The sequence below is a fragment of the Lipotes vexillifer genome, unplaced genomic scaffold (genome assembly GCF_000442215.2).
Source record: "Lipotes vexillifer unplaced genomic scaffold, Lipotes_vexillifer_v1.1 scaffold944, whole genome shotgun sequence".
Lineage (NCBI taxonomy): Eukaryota > Metazoa > Chordata > Mammalia > Artiodactyla > Lipotidae > Lipotes > Lipotes vexillifer.
The window spans coordinates 822,908-840,182 of record NW_006785040.1 but is presented as its reverse complement, the minus strand read 5'-3'; the positions used below and the strand labels follow the sequence as shown (position 1 = coordinate 840,182).

The 17,275-nt window shown below is 44.2% G+C and overlaps 1 protein-coding gene across 1 annotated transcript in view; it reads left to right on the top strand.

The window, feature by feature from the left end:
* Window positions 1–17,275, top strand: part of RBM33 (RNA binding motif protein 33) — a 113,418-nt gene that overhangs the window by 43,078 nt on the left and 53,065 nt on the right. The window contains exons 7-9 of the mRNA XM_007457182.1: window positions 3,414–3,622; window positions 7,510–7,765; window positions 14,552–14,610. Of these exons, the coding sequence (XP_007457244.1) occupies window positions 3,414–3,622; window positions 7,510–7,765; window positions 14,552–14,610 (524 nt within the window). The remainder of the gene's footprint in view (window positions 1–3,413; window positions 3,623–7,509; window positions 7,766–14,551; window positions 14,611–17,275) is intronic.

Genomic DNA, 17,275 nt, shown 5'->3' with positions numbered 1-17,275 from the left:
AAACTTTTTTTTTCCCCCCCCCCCCCCTTTTTTTCTTTTTAGGGCATTTCTCAGTTGCTATAGTCGTGTCATCCTGAGACAGGAGGGTGGAAGCGGGGTAGTGATGGGCAGGTTGGCCCTTTACATACGGGCAGAGAGGGCCTGGGGTTCTTAGAGGCAGAGTGTCTGAAGCGTAAACAGTTTGACCATTTACCATTTTTTTAAACGTTAAGAAAAAAGGCTTTAAATGTATTTGTGCAGAATGTGAATCTTTGGCTAGATAATAGGGCAAGTAGAAATGATACTTAAAAGTATCTTTCTCTGTTCCCTATTTGTAAGCCCTAACTTAAGAAAGCTTAGTGTTTGAAAACATGAGTTTTCTAGTAACTGAAAAGTTAGGATTATTCCCAGTACAAAAACGATTTTTCTGTTCATTTTAGAGATTGGTTTCCTAAAGCAGTGAGCTCCCTTATTTCCTTAAGACCCCTCCCCCCCACAAAAGGTTAATTTTATGTAGAAGAAGAATATTCAGTGAGAAAGAGAAGCTACGGCAGTATTTGGTGTGCTAGAAATTCACACAAATTTGTACTCATCACTTTGTATACTCCTGGTGATAGAAATATCAGTTTCAGGTTCTGTATACAGATGCTTGCACTTATTTGATTGTATAAAGCTGCTCACCTACTCTTTGTAATGGAATTAAAATACCTTGCTACCAGAGTATATATGTCGTCTCATATGATATGTGTTTCTTGACAAATGATGTCTTTTAACATTTTGAATACAAATAAAAACAATTATTTTGTGATATCATTGATTAATGTTAAGAACACTTCACTCTAAAAAGAATGAAATGATGGTCTGGCACCCCCCATTTCTGACCCTTCCATCTGCATGTGGACTCGTGAGTTCTTTTCAAAATCTTGAAGGGTATTTGGTCACTTTTAGTCTTCTTTACATTCAAATATATGATAAATATGAAGAACACTAAATCATATTTATGACAGTCTTGACCATTGTACAACCTAATTCACAGTTGTTGATCTGTATTTTGAATTACAGATTGGATTAGATATGGAATTCTGGGCTTTTACCTGAGTTATATGATCTTAAGTAGTGAGCTTTTATCCTCAACCAGGATTCTGGGAATTAAATACCTTAGAGAAAATGTGACTGTTTCTCAGTTTCCCCAAGGATGGTACAAAACTACGTACTTAGGAAATACATTCATTCATTACATAAAAAGGACCCCGTTGGGTAAAAGGGCTTAATTCTCTCACAGAATGCAGTTGAGAAGGGTTTCTAGCACATGCATGTGTTAAGGGAAAGATTTATTTTGAATGGAAATGTCAAAAGCTATCTCGACCAGTTACCCTGAAGTGTCAGCACAGCAGTTCAGAGCTGCCAGTTCTCTTGCCCTAGGAGGTGGACCTCAGACTCTCTTTGGAGGCAGTACAAGCAATAAATGAGAGACTATGTTTATTTTAGTTAGGCTTTGACAATTCTCTCTCTATGAGGAGGCGTCTAGGTTCTGCCGTATCCTCAGTTTCAGTGGCACGTGTAATATGTTAAATTATGTTTTACTGCTTCAGCCTGAAGACCGTTGTTATTATGCCCACATAAAGTTCTCTTGAAATAATGTCCTCGGTTAATTTTGCTTAAGGCAAAGGATCTTTGGGAAAAATATTTTCATCTAGTAGTAAACAGGTTAAGGTCACCTAGTACCAGCAATAGGATACTGCCTTCAGTTTACATGATGGTCCTTGTATTTGCAAGATTTTCACAAGTTTCTTGATTCAGTTATCTGTTTAAAAAAAAAAAAAACTCAGACTGTCATTTGTTTTTATTTTGCCAAGTAAACTGTGTTTTATAGATATTCATTATGTATTAGTTCAACTATTATGAAATTATTTATATGTAAATATGTTTTTCTTAAGCACATTTTAGAAAGGGACAACACTGTAAAACCTTGTTACATTGAGCTATATCTCTTTACTGTGTAATACGGACATAGTTCAGAAAACACTTAAAGGGAAATTAACATTTCAGTTGAAGTTACAAATGTAATTTCCATCCTGTCATATTTTGGTGACCTTTTGTGACAGCTTGTCTCAATTGGAGCAAAGCATTTTTACTTGCTGATTAAAGATGTCGTTTGAAACCATTTTATTACTGGGGATAGTGAAATTAATCTTGACACTTAGAACCACTAGCAAAATAATTGCTGATTCACTGCATAAAATGTGTATGTGAACCAATCATGTAGTCAAGATGAGAATAACAGTGTGTGCTTGTTAAGAAGAGATTAAATTTTCTTTTGTATGGAGTCAAAGATTCGTTTGAAGGGGAGGGGAATACCATAGAAACAATTTCAAGAAAATGAAATGTGGCTTAGAGATTTTGGAAGAGTTTGGAGATGATTATGGAATCCAAGGTAGGAGATAAACTGGTAATATTTAAAATTTACCCTTCACTGTGGAAGAGGGCATAACAATGCTTCTTAGAATTCAGTGAAATCTTTAGAAGGTATTCATTTATTAATGGAAGATATATTATCATAACTTAGGTAATATTTTAAAATAAAGGAACCATATTTGAATAAGTTATTTCTTCTAGGAATTCAGAATAATGTGCCAACTGAAGTTTCTTAGGGCCAGAGCCTATATGTTTCTTGTATCCCTAAAGCATTGGTCAGAGAGGTGAGCAGCCCCTACTGGGTGTCCCAGAAATATCTGCATTAATGGTTTTTTTTCTTTTCTGGCTTTGCTCTCATTTGCTGTAGTTTCCCTATCAGACTGCATGGATATAAGCCTTTCTTCACAGAGTAAAGTTGTTATTTAAAAAAAAAAAAAAATCTGAAAATCTGAAGTGACAGTATTAAATAAGTTTCCATTTTTTATGAGATTAACTTAAGTATTTGACTCGAGAGTGATTTTATTAGTTTTGCTTTTAAAGCAGAACAGTCAGGAACTTGTCATTTTTGAGTCTCTGTGTCACTGTGTATTAACTAATACTTGTCCTGGTTCCGCTTAGAAGAGTGTCCTGGTTTAAGACTGGGGGAGCCAGGTCTTGACCAGTGTCATCCGCCATCACTGCAAGATGCCTAGCAGATTAAGGGCGGTGGTTGGGTTGAACTTCAGCTCCTTCTTTTCAGCTTCCCTCAGCACAAATGAAAACACTTTGAAACTTATACAGGAGATCCTTGTCTTTTATTACAAGGGAAAGGCAGGTCTTCCATTTAACTGCTCTCACTCATGGGGCCCGAGTGTCTCTGTGATTGTATCCTACTTGATGCTGGTAGTTGAGTTGTTTGTAGTGGGTGAAGCACTTGCTGTTCCTAAGTTTCATTGTCATGTATTTCTTTCCCGTTTTTCCCTATAAATCTGATTTAGGCTATTCGAAGGTATCTAATACATATGCATCTTTTCAAATAGAGCTTTCAGCAGAAGCCAAAGCTGCGTTGCTTGAATTCGAAGAAAGGGAGCGACAGCATAAACAGGGCCGCTACGGCTCAAGGCGGGGAGGAAGGAGAGGAGGTTCGTCCATGTGTCGTGGAGTGGGAGACCAGAGGAGAGAGAACAGTGAGAGGGGAAGAGCCAAGGATCACAGGCCCGCCCTGCTGCCCACACAGCCACCTGTGGTGGTAAGTTGTGTAGTTTCATTGTGGGAGCTTGCAACTTCAGATGAAAATACGCTTTTGTGTGGGTATCATATTTTGCATTTATCTTGGTCTGAAATTAAAATTGAGTAAAAGGCATAATGGCTCAAGTTTCTTTGTAATCTATAGTATGATTTCATGTATGGTCACACACATTCAGTCCTCTAGTATTCAGGAAGTGCAAACTAATTCTCTGCACACTACTGATAAAGAGAGAGGCGATAAGGAGACCTGGTGTCCTCCAGTGGCCGAACCACAGGGGAGCCTTGCTTTTACCTTCTGCTTGTGGAGACGTGCTGCTCCTACGAGCACCATTCTGAAAATACTGAACGTCTTACATCTAGAATCTAGCAGTAATGGCGAATTGTATAAAATATTTTTTCTTATACACTGCTTACCGTAGGTTTTCCTTAAAAGTAGCAGTTTCTCAAACAAGTAACTATCATATCCTATCCATAAAAATTGAGATTGTCATAGCCATAAAAAGTTTTCATAATTTAGGAAGAAATCAAGTACTTGTAATTTCAGCTTCATTTGAATTTCCTCTGTTTCAAAGATGAGACATCTCAGGAATAAAGACAGGAATTGTAGTGATTTTGTTGTTGTTGTTGTTCCTTCAGTTAGCTTCAGGATTTTATAGCTTTTTCCTTCAGAAGTCAGTCTTCAAGGACAGATTCATTTAATATAAATATGTGTCCACACTGTCTACCCTCCTACATCATTATCTGAGTTTAGGGGAAAACCACACTTTGCCTCCATGTACAAATGTTATGTTTAAGGAGGCATTCAGTTGTGAAATAACAAAGTAGAAAAGATGACTTACTGTTGTTTTGTTTTGTTTTATTATTATTACTTTTAATTAATTTTTATTGGAGTATGGTTGCTTTGCAGTGTTGTGTTAGCCTCCACTGCACAACAGAATGACTCAGCCGTACACATACAGATATCCCCTCCCTTTTGGACTTCCCTCCCATTTAGGTTACCACAGTGCGTTAGGTAGAGTTCCCTGTGCTGTACAGTGCGTTTCCATCAGTTGTCTATTTTATACATTGTATCAGTAATGTAAATGTGTCAATCCCAGTCTCCCAGTTCCCCCACCCCACTCCTTTCCCCCTTGGTATCCATACATTTGTCCTCTAAGGATGACTCAGCTGTTCTGGCATGAGAATTCTAATTTTGATCTACAGGGAAGAGAGGTAGGTGGGTTGATTACAGCATAAAGAGGTTGATGATATTAATAACCGCTGTCTGCTCATAGAACTGTTCTTAAGCTTCTCTGATAGCGAGAAGACTGGCCCTTCAGTTTTTTCTTTTTCTTCTCCATCCCATCTCCTTGCCCCCAACCTCCACTTGCCATGTAGTAAACAGCCAGCTCTGTTATTTTGGCCTCCTGGGGGGGAACCAGCCACACAGGAGACCAGTTTTTGCATAATTGTGTCTCCATGATCCTGGAAAAGTAACTGAACTCCCTGTTTTCTTATCTACATAGAGGAAGTATGCGCCCATATGTGCCTCCTTCAGAGAGGCTCAACTGGGAGATCTGTGAGTGCTTTAAAAACGTTGCCCAAGTGTCAGTTGACCTGAGTCCCTCCCGACAGTGATGCCATATCTCTGGAATTCTGTAGATGCTATAGGGCTCCCAGTGAGCTGGGACTGAACCCACTCCTGGAGCTTTGGCATATATGCTCTATGCTCCTCTTTGCTGGTCAGTGGTGTTTTAAAGCTGCAGTTTACTGAAACGGTCACAACTGTCTGAAATGACCTTAACCTCGCTCACACTTGTGTCCACCGTTGATCCTGGCCACTCCCCACCCCAGAGCTGTCTCTTTGACTCTTCACCCTCAGAGTTCTGGAAAGAATAACCTTTGCTCACCGTCTTTGCTTGTGTCCATTTTCTCGGTCCATCCCTTGCTGCCTGGACTTCGTGCCTTTCCCTCTCCCGGATGTGCTCCCAGAATCGCCACCTTACGTTTGCAGTCCGTCCTGTTGGACTGCACTCTGGGACCTTGGGCATCACCCACGAGCTCCGCTTTCTTGAGCCTTTCTTATTTTGAGTGTCTGAGCTTGGGGTGTACTCTCTTCTCTTCCAGCAGGGCCCCTTCTGTCTCTCCTGTTCCTCTGGCTGCGTTGTTCTCAGGCCTCTTTTTAGTCAGAGCTCTCAGTCAGCAGCATTGACCTTCCTGCCATCTGCTGTCTCCACACGAGTCTGGGTCTGTAGCCCTAGCCTCTTGCCAGCTCAGTTTCTTCATTTCCTAGCTGCCCTGGGCCTCTCTGCATGGGTGTCGCCCAGGCCCTAAATTCCCCTTGTTTAAAACACGCGATTTCCTTAAAAATCCTTCACGCTCTTGAGTGAATGGCCCTGCACTGTGCTCATTCCCAGTTCTGTTCAGATTTAGCTTAGCTGTCCCTCTGTCAGCGTGCTCTCCGTGTGGTTTCAGTGGTGAATGAGATAGAAAAGACTCCCGCACCACGTACAAATGTGCACATTACAGATGTCATGAGTTAGAGGAGGGAACAGACTGGTTACTGGGAACATATGTACGTATCCACGGATTTAAGCCGTTTCCAGAATCTTTAGAGAAGTCCTCCCTGAGGAAGGGTGGGTTAGACAGGGTCATGTACACTTTGGTTTCAAAATTCTCATTGTTCCGTTAAAATGTCTTCTTCCTGCTGCTCTTGTTCAGACCGCGGCCGTTTCTTCCATTCAGCTCCCGCCGTAGCCTGTTAAGTGGTCTGTCTTCTTCCATCCTCTTTCCCCCCGTCCATCTCACACACTGTTAGTCATCGTCGTCATGCATGCTGTGACAACTGAGAAGCCTCCGTAATTTGGCGTCATCCCGGGGAAAACAGCTCATTATAGGAGACACTTTGGTCGGTAGTAGCCTGCTGCCTCTACTGCTGTGTGTGGCCAGTTTGGTTAGTGGCTACAGGCAGGACTTAATGGAATCAGATTCTCTGCTCTTCTGCTTACCAGCCACTTGATCTTGTAAAAGGAGAGTCCTAACAGGGGCCCACTGCATAGGGTGGTTGGGAGTGAGTCAGTTACTCCACATACTGACCTTTGAGTAGGTGCTTAAAACACAAGAGCCCGATGCTCTGCAGCTGTTCCTGTGGGTGGTGGTTTCCTGCTCTCCAGCGAGTCTTCCATGAAACAGCCCGAGATCCTTGACCACCTTGAGAGGGTGTATTTTCCCACCTTCGCGTCCTCCGGTCTTCAGATGCGGCTGTAGCCACACTGGTCTCCCCCTTGTGTACCCAGCAGGCATGTTTCTGCCTCTGCTGCTCTCTGGTGATTCTGTTCCCCTCCTGGCATGGCACGTCTCCTTCCCCTCCTTCCTGGTTCGGATGCCGTCTTCTCAGGAGCTTCCCCCCACTCCCTTCAGGGAGCCCTTTGTCCTTTTCTGCAGCCTGGTTTCTAGCAGGGTTGTTTGTGCACGTTCTCGCCTGGCTCCCTAGGCTTTCTCAAAGAGGATCAGGGCTGGCTGTGCAGGGACAGCCCAGGGCAGGTTGTGTTCCGTCCCCAGCGCAGCGCTTGGCTCGTGGTGGGCAGTTTTGATGGTGGAACTGCACTTCTTTTCCTTTTGGAATCCATGCATGTTATTCTGGGGCTGCTGTTTTCCCTCCTGGCCCTGAGGTCGACTTGTGTTGTCCGACAGTGGCCCTTAACTGTGAGCAGGCGAGCAGCTTATTTATCCTGCTGTTTTACACAAGCTGCTCCTGTAAACTTATTTCTAAGTCGTAACTTTACAGTTCAGTCGATGTGGAATCTGTAAGGCACTGGCTTTTTTTCTTCGGAGCGTTGATCTCTGTGAATGTGTCTCTTTTCCGGTACTCTTCAGGCGCACTCTCCGAGGTTAATTCCTCCTCCACAGCCTCAGCCTCCCCCTCCACCGCCACCGCCGCCGCCTCAGCAGCAGCCGATCAGAAGTCTGTTCCAGCAGCAGCAGCTCCAGCCTCTGCTTCCCCTGCAGCATCCGCACCATCCCTCCCCTCCTCAAGGGATGCACCTGCCGCCCCAGATTGAGGCCCCGAGGGCGATGATGACCCCTCCTCCTGTGACTCCACAGCAGCCCAAGAACATACACATAAATCCCCACTTCAAGGGGGCAGTGGTGACGCCCGTTCAAGGTACGTGTCTCCGTTGCTGTTGTAAAGTTCCAGGTTCCTCTGGCAGATCATTCTCACGTGCAGGTCTGTAAGGACCACGTGGATTCCCTGGCTCTTCCCCCACCACTCAGATGCGTGCTGCCTGGCCAGGCCACGCTCGTCTGCTGCAACACGCGCGTCTCTCGTTGTATCATTCAGTGGCGGGTACTGAGAAGACACAGTAAATGTAAAGGGCATCAGAGGTAATTGTGGAAGTGCCTGATTGGTGTTCTTCATAAATTCCCAGGTGGGGATGTTTGCAAAGTGAATGTTCCCTTCAGGTTCCACTCGGTGTGCTTCCTTTGAGTTCCAGAGGTACTACAAACCCATCTTTTAGTTATTAATTCTAAGTGAATAACCTCTTCTGTTACGATTACAGATGCATGTTCCTGAAGCTGGGAAACTAGTTTTGAGCAGTTGATATGGAGCATATCTTCATGCATCTGTTCAACACAGTGTTGATTGAGATCCTGCTCTCCCTGGCATTGGAGATATATTGGTGAACAAAACAGACAGTGCTTTCTGCAGTTGTGACCTGGCTTTCTAGCAGAGACAGTGAGCAGTAAACGTAATAAAATAAGAACGCTGTGTGGCGTGTTAGAGGACAAGCATACAGTGACACACACGTGCAGGGTGGGGGGCATCGGGGTGGGCTTCAGCTTTCCATGGGGTGGTGAGGGCCGGCTTCATTGAGAAGGGAAGAGTTGAAGGTCCAGGAGCTAGTGATGTGACTCTTTCGGGGGAGAATATTCTGGGCAGAGGGGTCGGCAAGTACAGGGGCTCTTACTTCTGGTGAGACTATGCCTTTTGTGTTCAAGTAACTAAAAAGAGACCATGTAACATTAAAAGAGTGATAAAGGTGGAAAGAAGTGCGGAACCTGGGTCAGGTAAGACCTGGGAACCATCCTGAGAGCTTTGGCTTTTGTTCTGAGCGACATGGGCTGTGATTAGAGCAATTTGAGCAGAGGAATAACGTGATCTGGTGTATGTTTTAAAAGGGTTATTCTTGCTGCCGTGTTGAGAGTGCGCTTGTTAGGGTGGCAGGGGTGGGACCAGGCATTCAGCCAGGAGGTGACCACGGTAATCCTGGTAACAAATGACATGGCTCAGGTCAGGGCCGTGGTGGTGGTTAGGGGTCAGATGCTGGATGTAATTCAAGATGGAGCCGATGGGCCGGATGAGCATGAGAGGGGAGAAGAGGCGGAATGATGCCGAGGGGGCCTGAGCATTTGAGGGGTGGAGTTGCCTTCACCTGAGAGCACCTGGGGGAGAGCAGGTTTTGAGGAGCAGCACAGCAAAAGTTCTGTGCTGGAGATGCCACCTAGACGTGCAGGTGGAAGTGTCACGTATGAAGTTACTAGGAAGAGTTGAGACGAGGGGTCTGGGCGCAAAGCAGAGGTGGGGGTTTGTTGGCACAGAGGTGGACCTAGAGTCTGCACCCAGTGTGAGACCCAGGCGTCATCGTGTCGGGGAGACCGAGGCCTGGAGCCTGGGGCCCTCGACGTGATAGGCGGGGGCCCGCAGGGAGGCGGAAACCCAAGGAGTGTAGAGGATGGGGGCAGCCGGGGATCCACTGCTGCCGGGTCGCTGGGGACGGGCTTCAGGCCGCGTGCTGCACGTGGCGGTAGAGGGTCTTTGGGGTTTTGACAGAGTGGTTTTGGTGAAGTGGTGGCAGTACATGCCTCACGGAGGTGGGTTTGAGAGGGAACGGGCGCACAGAAATGGGAGATGGTTGTACTGACAGTTGTTAAAGGTGTCCTGTTGAGACAGAAGCTGGCGAGTGGAGGTGCTGGGCAGCATTGGCTCCCACTCGAGCTGTGGGTCCTGACCGGAGACCCGGCCGCGTGCTTGCATGCTCTTCTCCAGCCACACTCACCTTTCTGTGTCAGGTGCAGCCTAGACGGAGCTGGACTTGCTGGAGTCCAGGTGTTGGCAAAGCAGTAGAGAAGGCGCTTTGCTCATAATGAAGGGCCGTGGCGTGTATGGTGACAAGGGGCCAGGAGATCTTTGAGGGTCCAACAGTTGGAGGAGCTGGGGTCCTGGAGGAAGAGGAGTGGAAAGGTACAAGGTAGTGCGGTAAGAAGGGGGACTTGTAGAGATTGCGTACGGTCGTGGATAATGAATGCCCAGGTCTGAGGTGTGGTGGAGCTGGGACAGAGGCTGGCGGCCGGGCGCCGGGGCGGCAGGGCGCTGGAGCCTGAGCGTCGCTGCCGAGGCCTGAGACAGGGCTGGTGTTGAAGACAGTGGTGAGCTAGGAACTGGACTCTGAGACACAGGAAGGAAAGAGCAGTGGTGTGACCAGTATGTGGGCAGCAGTGGGGGTTCCTGGGCCGTGTTGTCCGATAACATGAGATCCAAATCTGGGGTCTGAAACGGCAGTGAGGACCGAGAAGGATCCCCCACCCCCACCCCCGCTCCAGAGCCAGCGGGAAGAAGGCTGAGGGAGACAAACAGCCTCATCCTTTGGGAGAGTTAGATTTCCATTAGAGCAAGAAGGGGAAGAGCTGAGGCCATCACAGGTTCTGCTGATGGTGAACTTGGAATTCTAAAGGGTCAGGAAGTTCCAGAAGTTGGAGAGAGGCCTGAGATAGGACTTGGAATATGGGAGAAAGCTAGGGCCTGGCGTCACCATGAAACTGTGCTGTGGCCTTGGAGCAGAGGGCTGTGAGGGCAGCTGGCTGGCTGTGGGTGTCAGTGTCCGTGTGTGGCTCTAGGAGTTGCTCTTGTTTTACACACCCAGGAGGGTCAGAGTCGGGTTGGTACCTGTGGGTCCCTGAGCCTCCTGCCCTGGCTCCTTCCCTTGTCCCCATGCTGTGCTGGAGTCACTCGTTGGCCTCACCCCTTCGCAGGGCTCTTAGCTCCCAGGGGCAGGCAGTATGGCTGCTGCACTTAACCTTTGTAGTCCCTGCAGCTAGTGCACCGGTGGCCTGGGTCTCCTTCAGCAGCTGTGGGATAAAGGAGCCAGCACACGCCGCGTGAAGGGGGAGGACGACTCATTGGGGAAGCCTGTTCCACAGCGGCTTCCCAAGACATGCAACTGCAGTATATCTAATTTGTCGAAATAATTTTACCGATGTCAGCATCTGTTACTGTGTATTTCTTTCTAAAATTGAATGGAAAACTGGCAGCTGGTAAGGTGCACAGATTTTCTTTAGCTTAATGAAAATAAACAGTGTTGGAACTACACAGTGGGAAAGCTATAAGGAAACCCCAAGCTGTCCTCTAGGCATGAAAATAGTGTGCCTTGCCAGAGTCAGTTGCCAAATGGGTACAGAATGCAGGCCTTGCATCCCAATGCTCGTGCCTGATTCAGTAAATACAAGATCAGCTTTCTGACAAGAGTTTTTAAACGCTTAGAACGAGCTAAATGTGTTCTCCTCATGAAGCCAGGCGACTCAGTGCCCCACCCACGTTCCTTCTCTTTAACGTACCTTTGATCTTGAGAACCCTGACACAGGGAGAGAGAGAAATTGCCTTTGCAGGGTATACACTCAGAACACTTTCGAAGCAGTTGTTTATTCGATATTAAATGAACGAGCTTAATGAAATAGAAAGCCGCTGTTATTCTTGAGAGAGGCTGAATGTCTAGTGGTCTCCTGTACATGAGAGAGAGATTAACCCGTGATTCTCAGAGCCTCAGGCAATTAAAAGGTATTTTTAAAAACTTTTTTAAAAATTTAAAAATGTGTGCACACCATTGCCAGATAGCACATATTTTCTTTTCAAGGATGAAGAGTGTTCTGTCATATTGTAATTAACCAGTTTTGGTGGAAATTTACCTTATTTTCCAGATTTTCAGTATTAGAACTGTGGTAATGAATTGAAACATTAATCAATTTAGTTCATTAATTCGTGGGACAATATGGGAAATAGATATTAAATATCAAATATGAAGAGTTCAGGGTTCAACTAGAATGATCTGTTAGCATTACAGGTTTTATTTTATTTTAAAAATTTATTTATTTATTCATTTATTCATGGCTACGTTGGGTCTTTGTTGCTGCATGCAGGCTTTCTCTAGTTGCGGCCAGTGGGGGCTACTCTTCGTTGTGGTGTGCGGGCTTCTCATTATGGTGGCTTATCTTGTTGTGGAGCACGGGCTCTAGGCACCTGGGCTTCAGTAGTTGTGGCACGTGGGCTCAGTAGTTGTGGCACATGGGCTCAGTAGTTGTGGCTCGCAGGCTTTAGAGCTTAGGCTCAGTAGTTGTGGCGCATGGGCTTAGTTGCTCTGCGGCATGTGGGATCTTCCAGGACCAGGGCTCGAACCCGTGTTCCCAGCGTTGGCAGGCAGATTCTTATCCACTGTACCACCAGGGAGGCCCTAGCATTACAGGTTTTAAATTCTCTCCTGTTCACAGTGAAGAAGGAGGCAGGTAAGTAGAAGTGTTCTGCTTGCAAACCAGGTCGTGGGCTACGAGACTCCTGCAAAGACGCTTTGCAAACACCTTGGCAGTCTGACCACGGCCCCCCTGGGTTTGGCTAGATTTCTGATCTGCTCCTATCACACCTGTTCTCAGATGCTGTCTTCTGTCATCTTTTGTTCTTTTTCTCTCCTTTCTCTTTCCTTGCTTTTTTATAGTTGGTTAAGAAAAAATTGCCAACTCATCAGAAGGCTTCTGTGTAAGAAATCTATTAATTATGATGGGATTTCTTGCTCTCATCCATCCCCCCTCCCCCCTCCCCACGGAACTTAGAGAGACTTAAAATACTTACCCTTTCATTATATTGGAATTATTTGATAGGAATTGATGTTTAAATCCCAAGTTTAAAAATAAGTGGTACATATATTCTTGGAGATCTGTGTATTTTCTATTTGGTAGTTAATTTTAAAAACACTGTCTTTATATTGTTTACTATGTAGTTTTTTTTCTTCCTCACTTTCATTATAATCTTCTGAGGTCAGAGATACTTCATTAGTTTTTTCTTTCTCCACTTCACAATCTAATATTTTGCTTCAGGTATATAATCCATGTACCCCAGTGCCTGTTAGCTAGCTGTATAAAATTTTATATTGTCTTGCACAGTGACCCACTGTTACTTTGAAATTTTGACTCATTAGATTAGATTGTCAAGAGGGATGGACTTCTCCCATTTTTACATTTTATCAAAGGAAGTTTCTCTCCGTCTCACTTTCTGGCTTTGGTCAGGCAATTGACACAGGCCCTCACACTGTATCACTTTCAGTTGGACCTGTGGAAGTGTGATGTTAATTAGAAGCTGAGTTACGGAATTCTTTGAGTAATCATAATAACTAAAAAAAAATTCATCCTTAGCACTCTTTTTATTCATTTATTTTTTTGTGGTACGCGAGCCTCTCACTGTTGTGGCCTCTCCCGTTGCGGAGCACAGGCTCCGGACGCGCAGGCTCAGCGGCCGTGGCTCACGGGCCCAGCCGCTCCGCGGCATGTGGGATCCTCCCGGACCGGGGCATGAGCCCGCGCCCCCTGCATCAGCAGGCGGACTCTCAACCACTGCGCCACCAGGGAAGCCCCTTAGCACTCTATTTTAAAAGTAATTTTGATTGACTTTTAAGCTTTATCACTTCTGTGTTTCTCATTTACCAGAACTTATATTATTCTTGCTAAGTTATACATGGTTATCCCTTTGTGTGTGTCTGTATTTGGACGTCGTCCTCTTAGGAGGACATTGGTCATGTTGGATCAGGGCCCACCCATGACCTCCTTTTACTTAATCACTTCTTTAAAGGCCCATCTCCAAATACAGTCACCTTCCGAAGTCCTCGCGGTTAGGACTAACATACGGATTTGCGACGGGGCCACAGGTCAGCCCATATTTTTTTTCCGGGACGCGGGCCTCTCACTGCTGGTGGCCTCTCCTGTGGCTCTGGATGCGCAGGCTCAGCGGCCATGGCTCACGGGCCCAGCCGCTCCGTGGCACGTGGGATCTTCCCGGACTGGGGCACGAACCCGTGTCCCCTGCGTCAGCAGGCGGACTCACAACCACTGCACCACCAGGGAAGCCCTGGCAGGACGTTTTAATGGAAGATATAGCAGGCTACCATGTAGCTAGCAGTCACCACTCGGGTGGGCATTTTTTTCACCCCCAAAATCAAAATCACTATAAGGCATATGTTTTAAATAGCTTAAATATGTCTGATTTAGCCCCACAGTGTGAAACTAGCATCTGGCTTCTTCCCTATGATAAAATGTCTGTTTTAAAATTATTTGGCTCCTTGTTCTTCTGGTAAGTTGATGAGAGTTCGGCCTGTTTAAACACAAAACTAAGACCAGCTAGTAGTCTTGGCATAGCAGGTTTTTGAGTAGGTCATTCTTTGTCACAATATCCTGGGTGTGTGTGTTTTCCTTTCTCTGCCTGCTTCACTTCCTCCTTCCCTCCTCCTCTCTCTTTCATGATCCTAGAGGATTTGGGTTTAAATTCGTATTTGATTGGAGTCAGAAAATATAACTCGTATTAGATAGCCTGGATAACCTGGGTATGGATGTCAAAAATCAAGTAGGTTTTTTATTGTAGAGGAATAATATCTTCTTTTGTTGCAAAACTATTTTAATTCTAAATGAGAATTCACTGTTGAAATTTAAGCTTCTGCTCGTGCTGTTGTATACTGAAGGCAGAAGTTCTCTCCCCTTTCCCTTTATGGAATTGTAAAAATATTTCAGCACTTAGCTTAAGTGTAAACTTATTATATGTATTATACACATAGTGTATATTTTTCATTAAGCTTAATACATTGTACTCCTTTTCTGGTGGGTTTGGATGTGTTTGTAATGAAAGGTGTTTTTCTTGCAGTGCCCTTGCTGCCAGTGCCGAGCCAGCCGAGACCTGCTGTGGGACCCCAGAGATTCCCGGTGAGTAGCAGCTGCCCCTTCTGCTCTGATAGGGATGAGCATGCCTTTATTAGGAAATATTACTACAGCAAATAGAAGTGGTTCCAGCTAAGTATAAGTTTAAGGATATGTAAATATTGACAATAAGTTTTGCAGTGGAAAATGTTTGTTAAAAGCTTAAGGTCAGTGGATTTTTGAGAATGGAATTAATTTTGTTTAACTGTAAAATTGTTGAATCAGGATCATCAGTAAAATGCCTTTCGTCTTAAAGAATATGAATTTTGATTTTATTGTTGCCTTATGTTAAAGTGAAAAAGGGCCTTTATTATCGTGTGTGTGGGGGGAACATGTGCATTTGGGTAAGTACCGGGTATGTGTGTGCAGTTTTAGGGAATAATGATGAGATGTCTACTTGTTTTTAAAAAAAAACCCTCAGAAGTCTTCATGAGCCATTGGTTTTATATTTTAAAATGGAGGTTTTCTTTTTAAAATATCTTTAAGAGAAAACACTCCTCCCCACACTTTCCTGTAGTTCCCATAACTTTATCCATTCTTGTAACATGTTTTAAGTAGAAGAAAAATGTCCATTAAATAGTTACATTTCGTTTTACTTGAGTTTTAGGTTTGATATGTAGTTAGTTCATGGTTTTGTGAAATCAGTGAGAACATGTTCTCTCAAAGAACAATTCTGAGGAAACAAGGACCAGACCATAACATTTTAATGTAGTTTGTATGTAAAACAGGTGTAGTTTTGTTGAGGCTAAACAATCTGATATCCAGGAAAGGCCTAAATGACCTATTTGACTCTAGCTTTGATGCTTCAGTAGATACCATAGTTATGTGGGGCATTTAGCAAAAAGGTTTTAATGAAGGATATGTAGATGTGTAGTCAGGTGATTATTCAAAAAATCAGTATTGGATTTAAGGTTCAGAGTGTTTTTAGGAAAATTCCTTGATTTGTAATTATTATTTATGAATTCTGAAACTGCTTCTTACTGGTTTCATACCCTGTATTAGCTAAGTTTTAAAAATTACTTATCAAGTTCTAAAAACTAGTTATTTTTAAAAATTAGGTGATGTTTATTGAGTACAATTCTGTATTTGAAGCACTTGCCTGAATAGCTAAGATTTATTAATTGTATTACCCAAGGATGAGTGCGTATGATTTTAGTCATTAGATATATTTCTTTTGGTGAAGTAATTTAACTGCTAGTTATTGTAAAGCACTGACGTTTAAAAAAATGTACTTTTTGCTATTTTCAGGGTTGTGAGCTTCTGTGTTAGAATCCTCATTGGACTTGTGTTTGTGTTTTATTTGCAGTATAGCGATAAAACTTGATGTGAAAAAGCAATTGTAGCTTAAATCATAAAGCAATGTTATATGTAAATATAAAATTAGAATAATCATTTGCAGTTTTTATCTACTTATAATTTTTGTGCAGATATAATTGTATCTGCTACTGGAAGAAGCAAACCTCATAATACTTGAGGATTTTACAAGAGGATAATAAAACAGAATTTCTTTGTGAGAAATTGAACTTATTTTTAAGTTATATTGTACTCTGAGGGTGGTAAATATTATTGAACTGCTCTTGGAAGTTTCTGCAAGGCGTAATGTTTTGTTACTGTTTTTAAGGTGGGATGTGTGTGGGGGTGATGGGAAGGAGTGGGCCTAGAAATTAGTCATGTGTGTGATATAATTTCAGAAATATTTACCACTGTTTATTATGTATCATTTACTTACTTATTTATTTATGGCTGCGTTGGGTCTGTGCTGCTGTGCGCACAGGCTTTCTCTAGTTGCGGCGAGCGGGGGCTACTCTTGGTTGCAGTGCGCGGGCTTCTCATTACGGTGGCTTCTCTTGCTGAGGAGCGCGGGCTCTAGGCACACGGGCTCAGTAGTTGTGGCTCGTGGGCTCTAGAGCGCAGGCTCAATAGTTGCGGCGCACGGGCTTAGTTGCTTCGCGGCATGTGGGATCTTCCCGGACCGGGGCTCAAACCCGTGTCCCCTGTGTTGGCAGGCGGATTCTTAACCACTGCGCCAATATGTATTTTTAAGCCCCAAATGCTGGTTCTTAAGCTGAAGTTACAGTAAACTTGTGTTCTTGAAAATGCAGTGCTCTACTTACTTCTACAATCAGTCTCCCTTAGAGAGAAAAATCGGATTTGGAATCTGTTTTTTAAAAATTACATTAGAGGGCTTCCCTGGTGGCGCAGTGGTTGAGAGTCCGCCTGCCGATGCAGGGGACACGGGTTCGTGCCCTGGTCCAGGAAGATCCCACATGCCGCGGAGCAGCTGGGCCCGTGAGCCATGGCCGCTGAGCCTGCGCGTCCGGAGCCTGTGCTCTGCAACAGGAGAGGCCACAACAGTGAGAGGCCCACGTACCGCAAAAAAAAAACCAAAAAAACAAAACAAAACAAAAAAGTAAAATAAAATAAAAATTACATTAGAGCTGTTAGGTTTTTTAATAGTCCATCAGAATATTGTTGGGAAGGGAGAGTAACTATAGGCCATCTCCTGTCATTTTACGTATGCCAAATTTTTTAAAAAAAATATCTTTATGAGTATTAATTTTTAACTTTATGTAATTTTAAAGGTTTCTTTCCATTTACAGTTATACAACATATTGGCTAATTCAGCATGTTGTACAGTGCATCCCTGAGCCTATGTTACACCCAGTCGTTT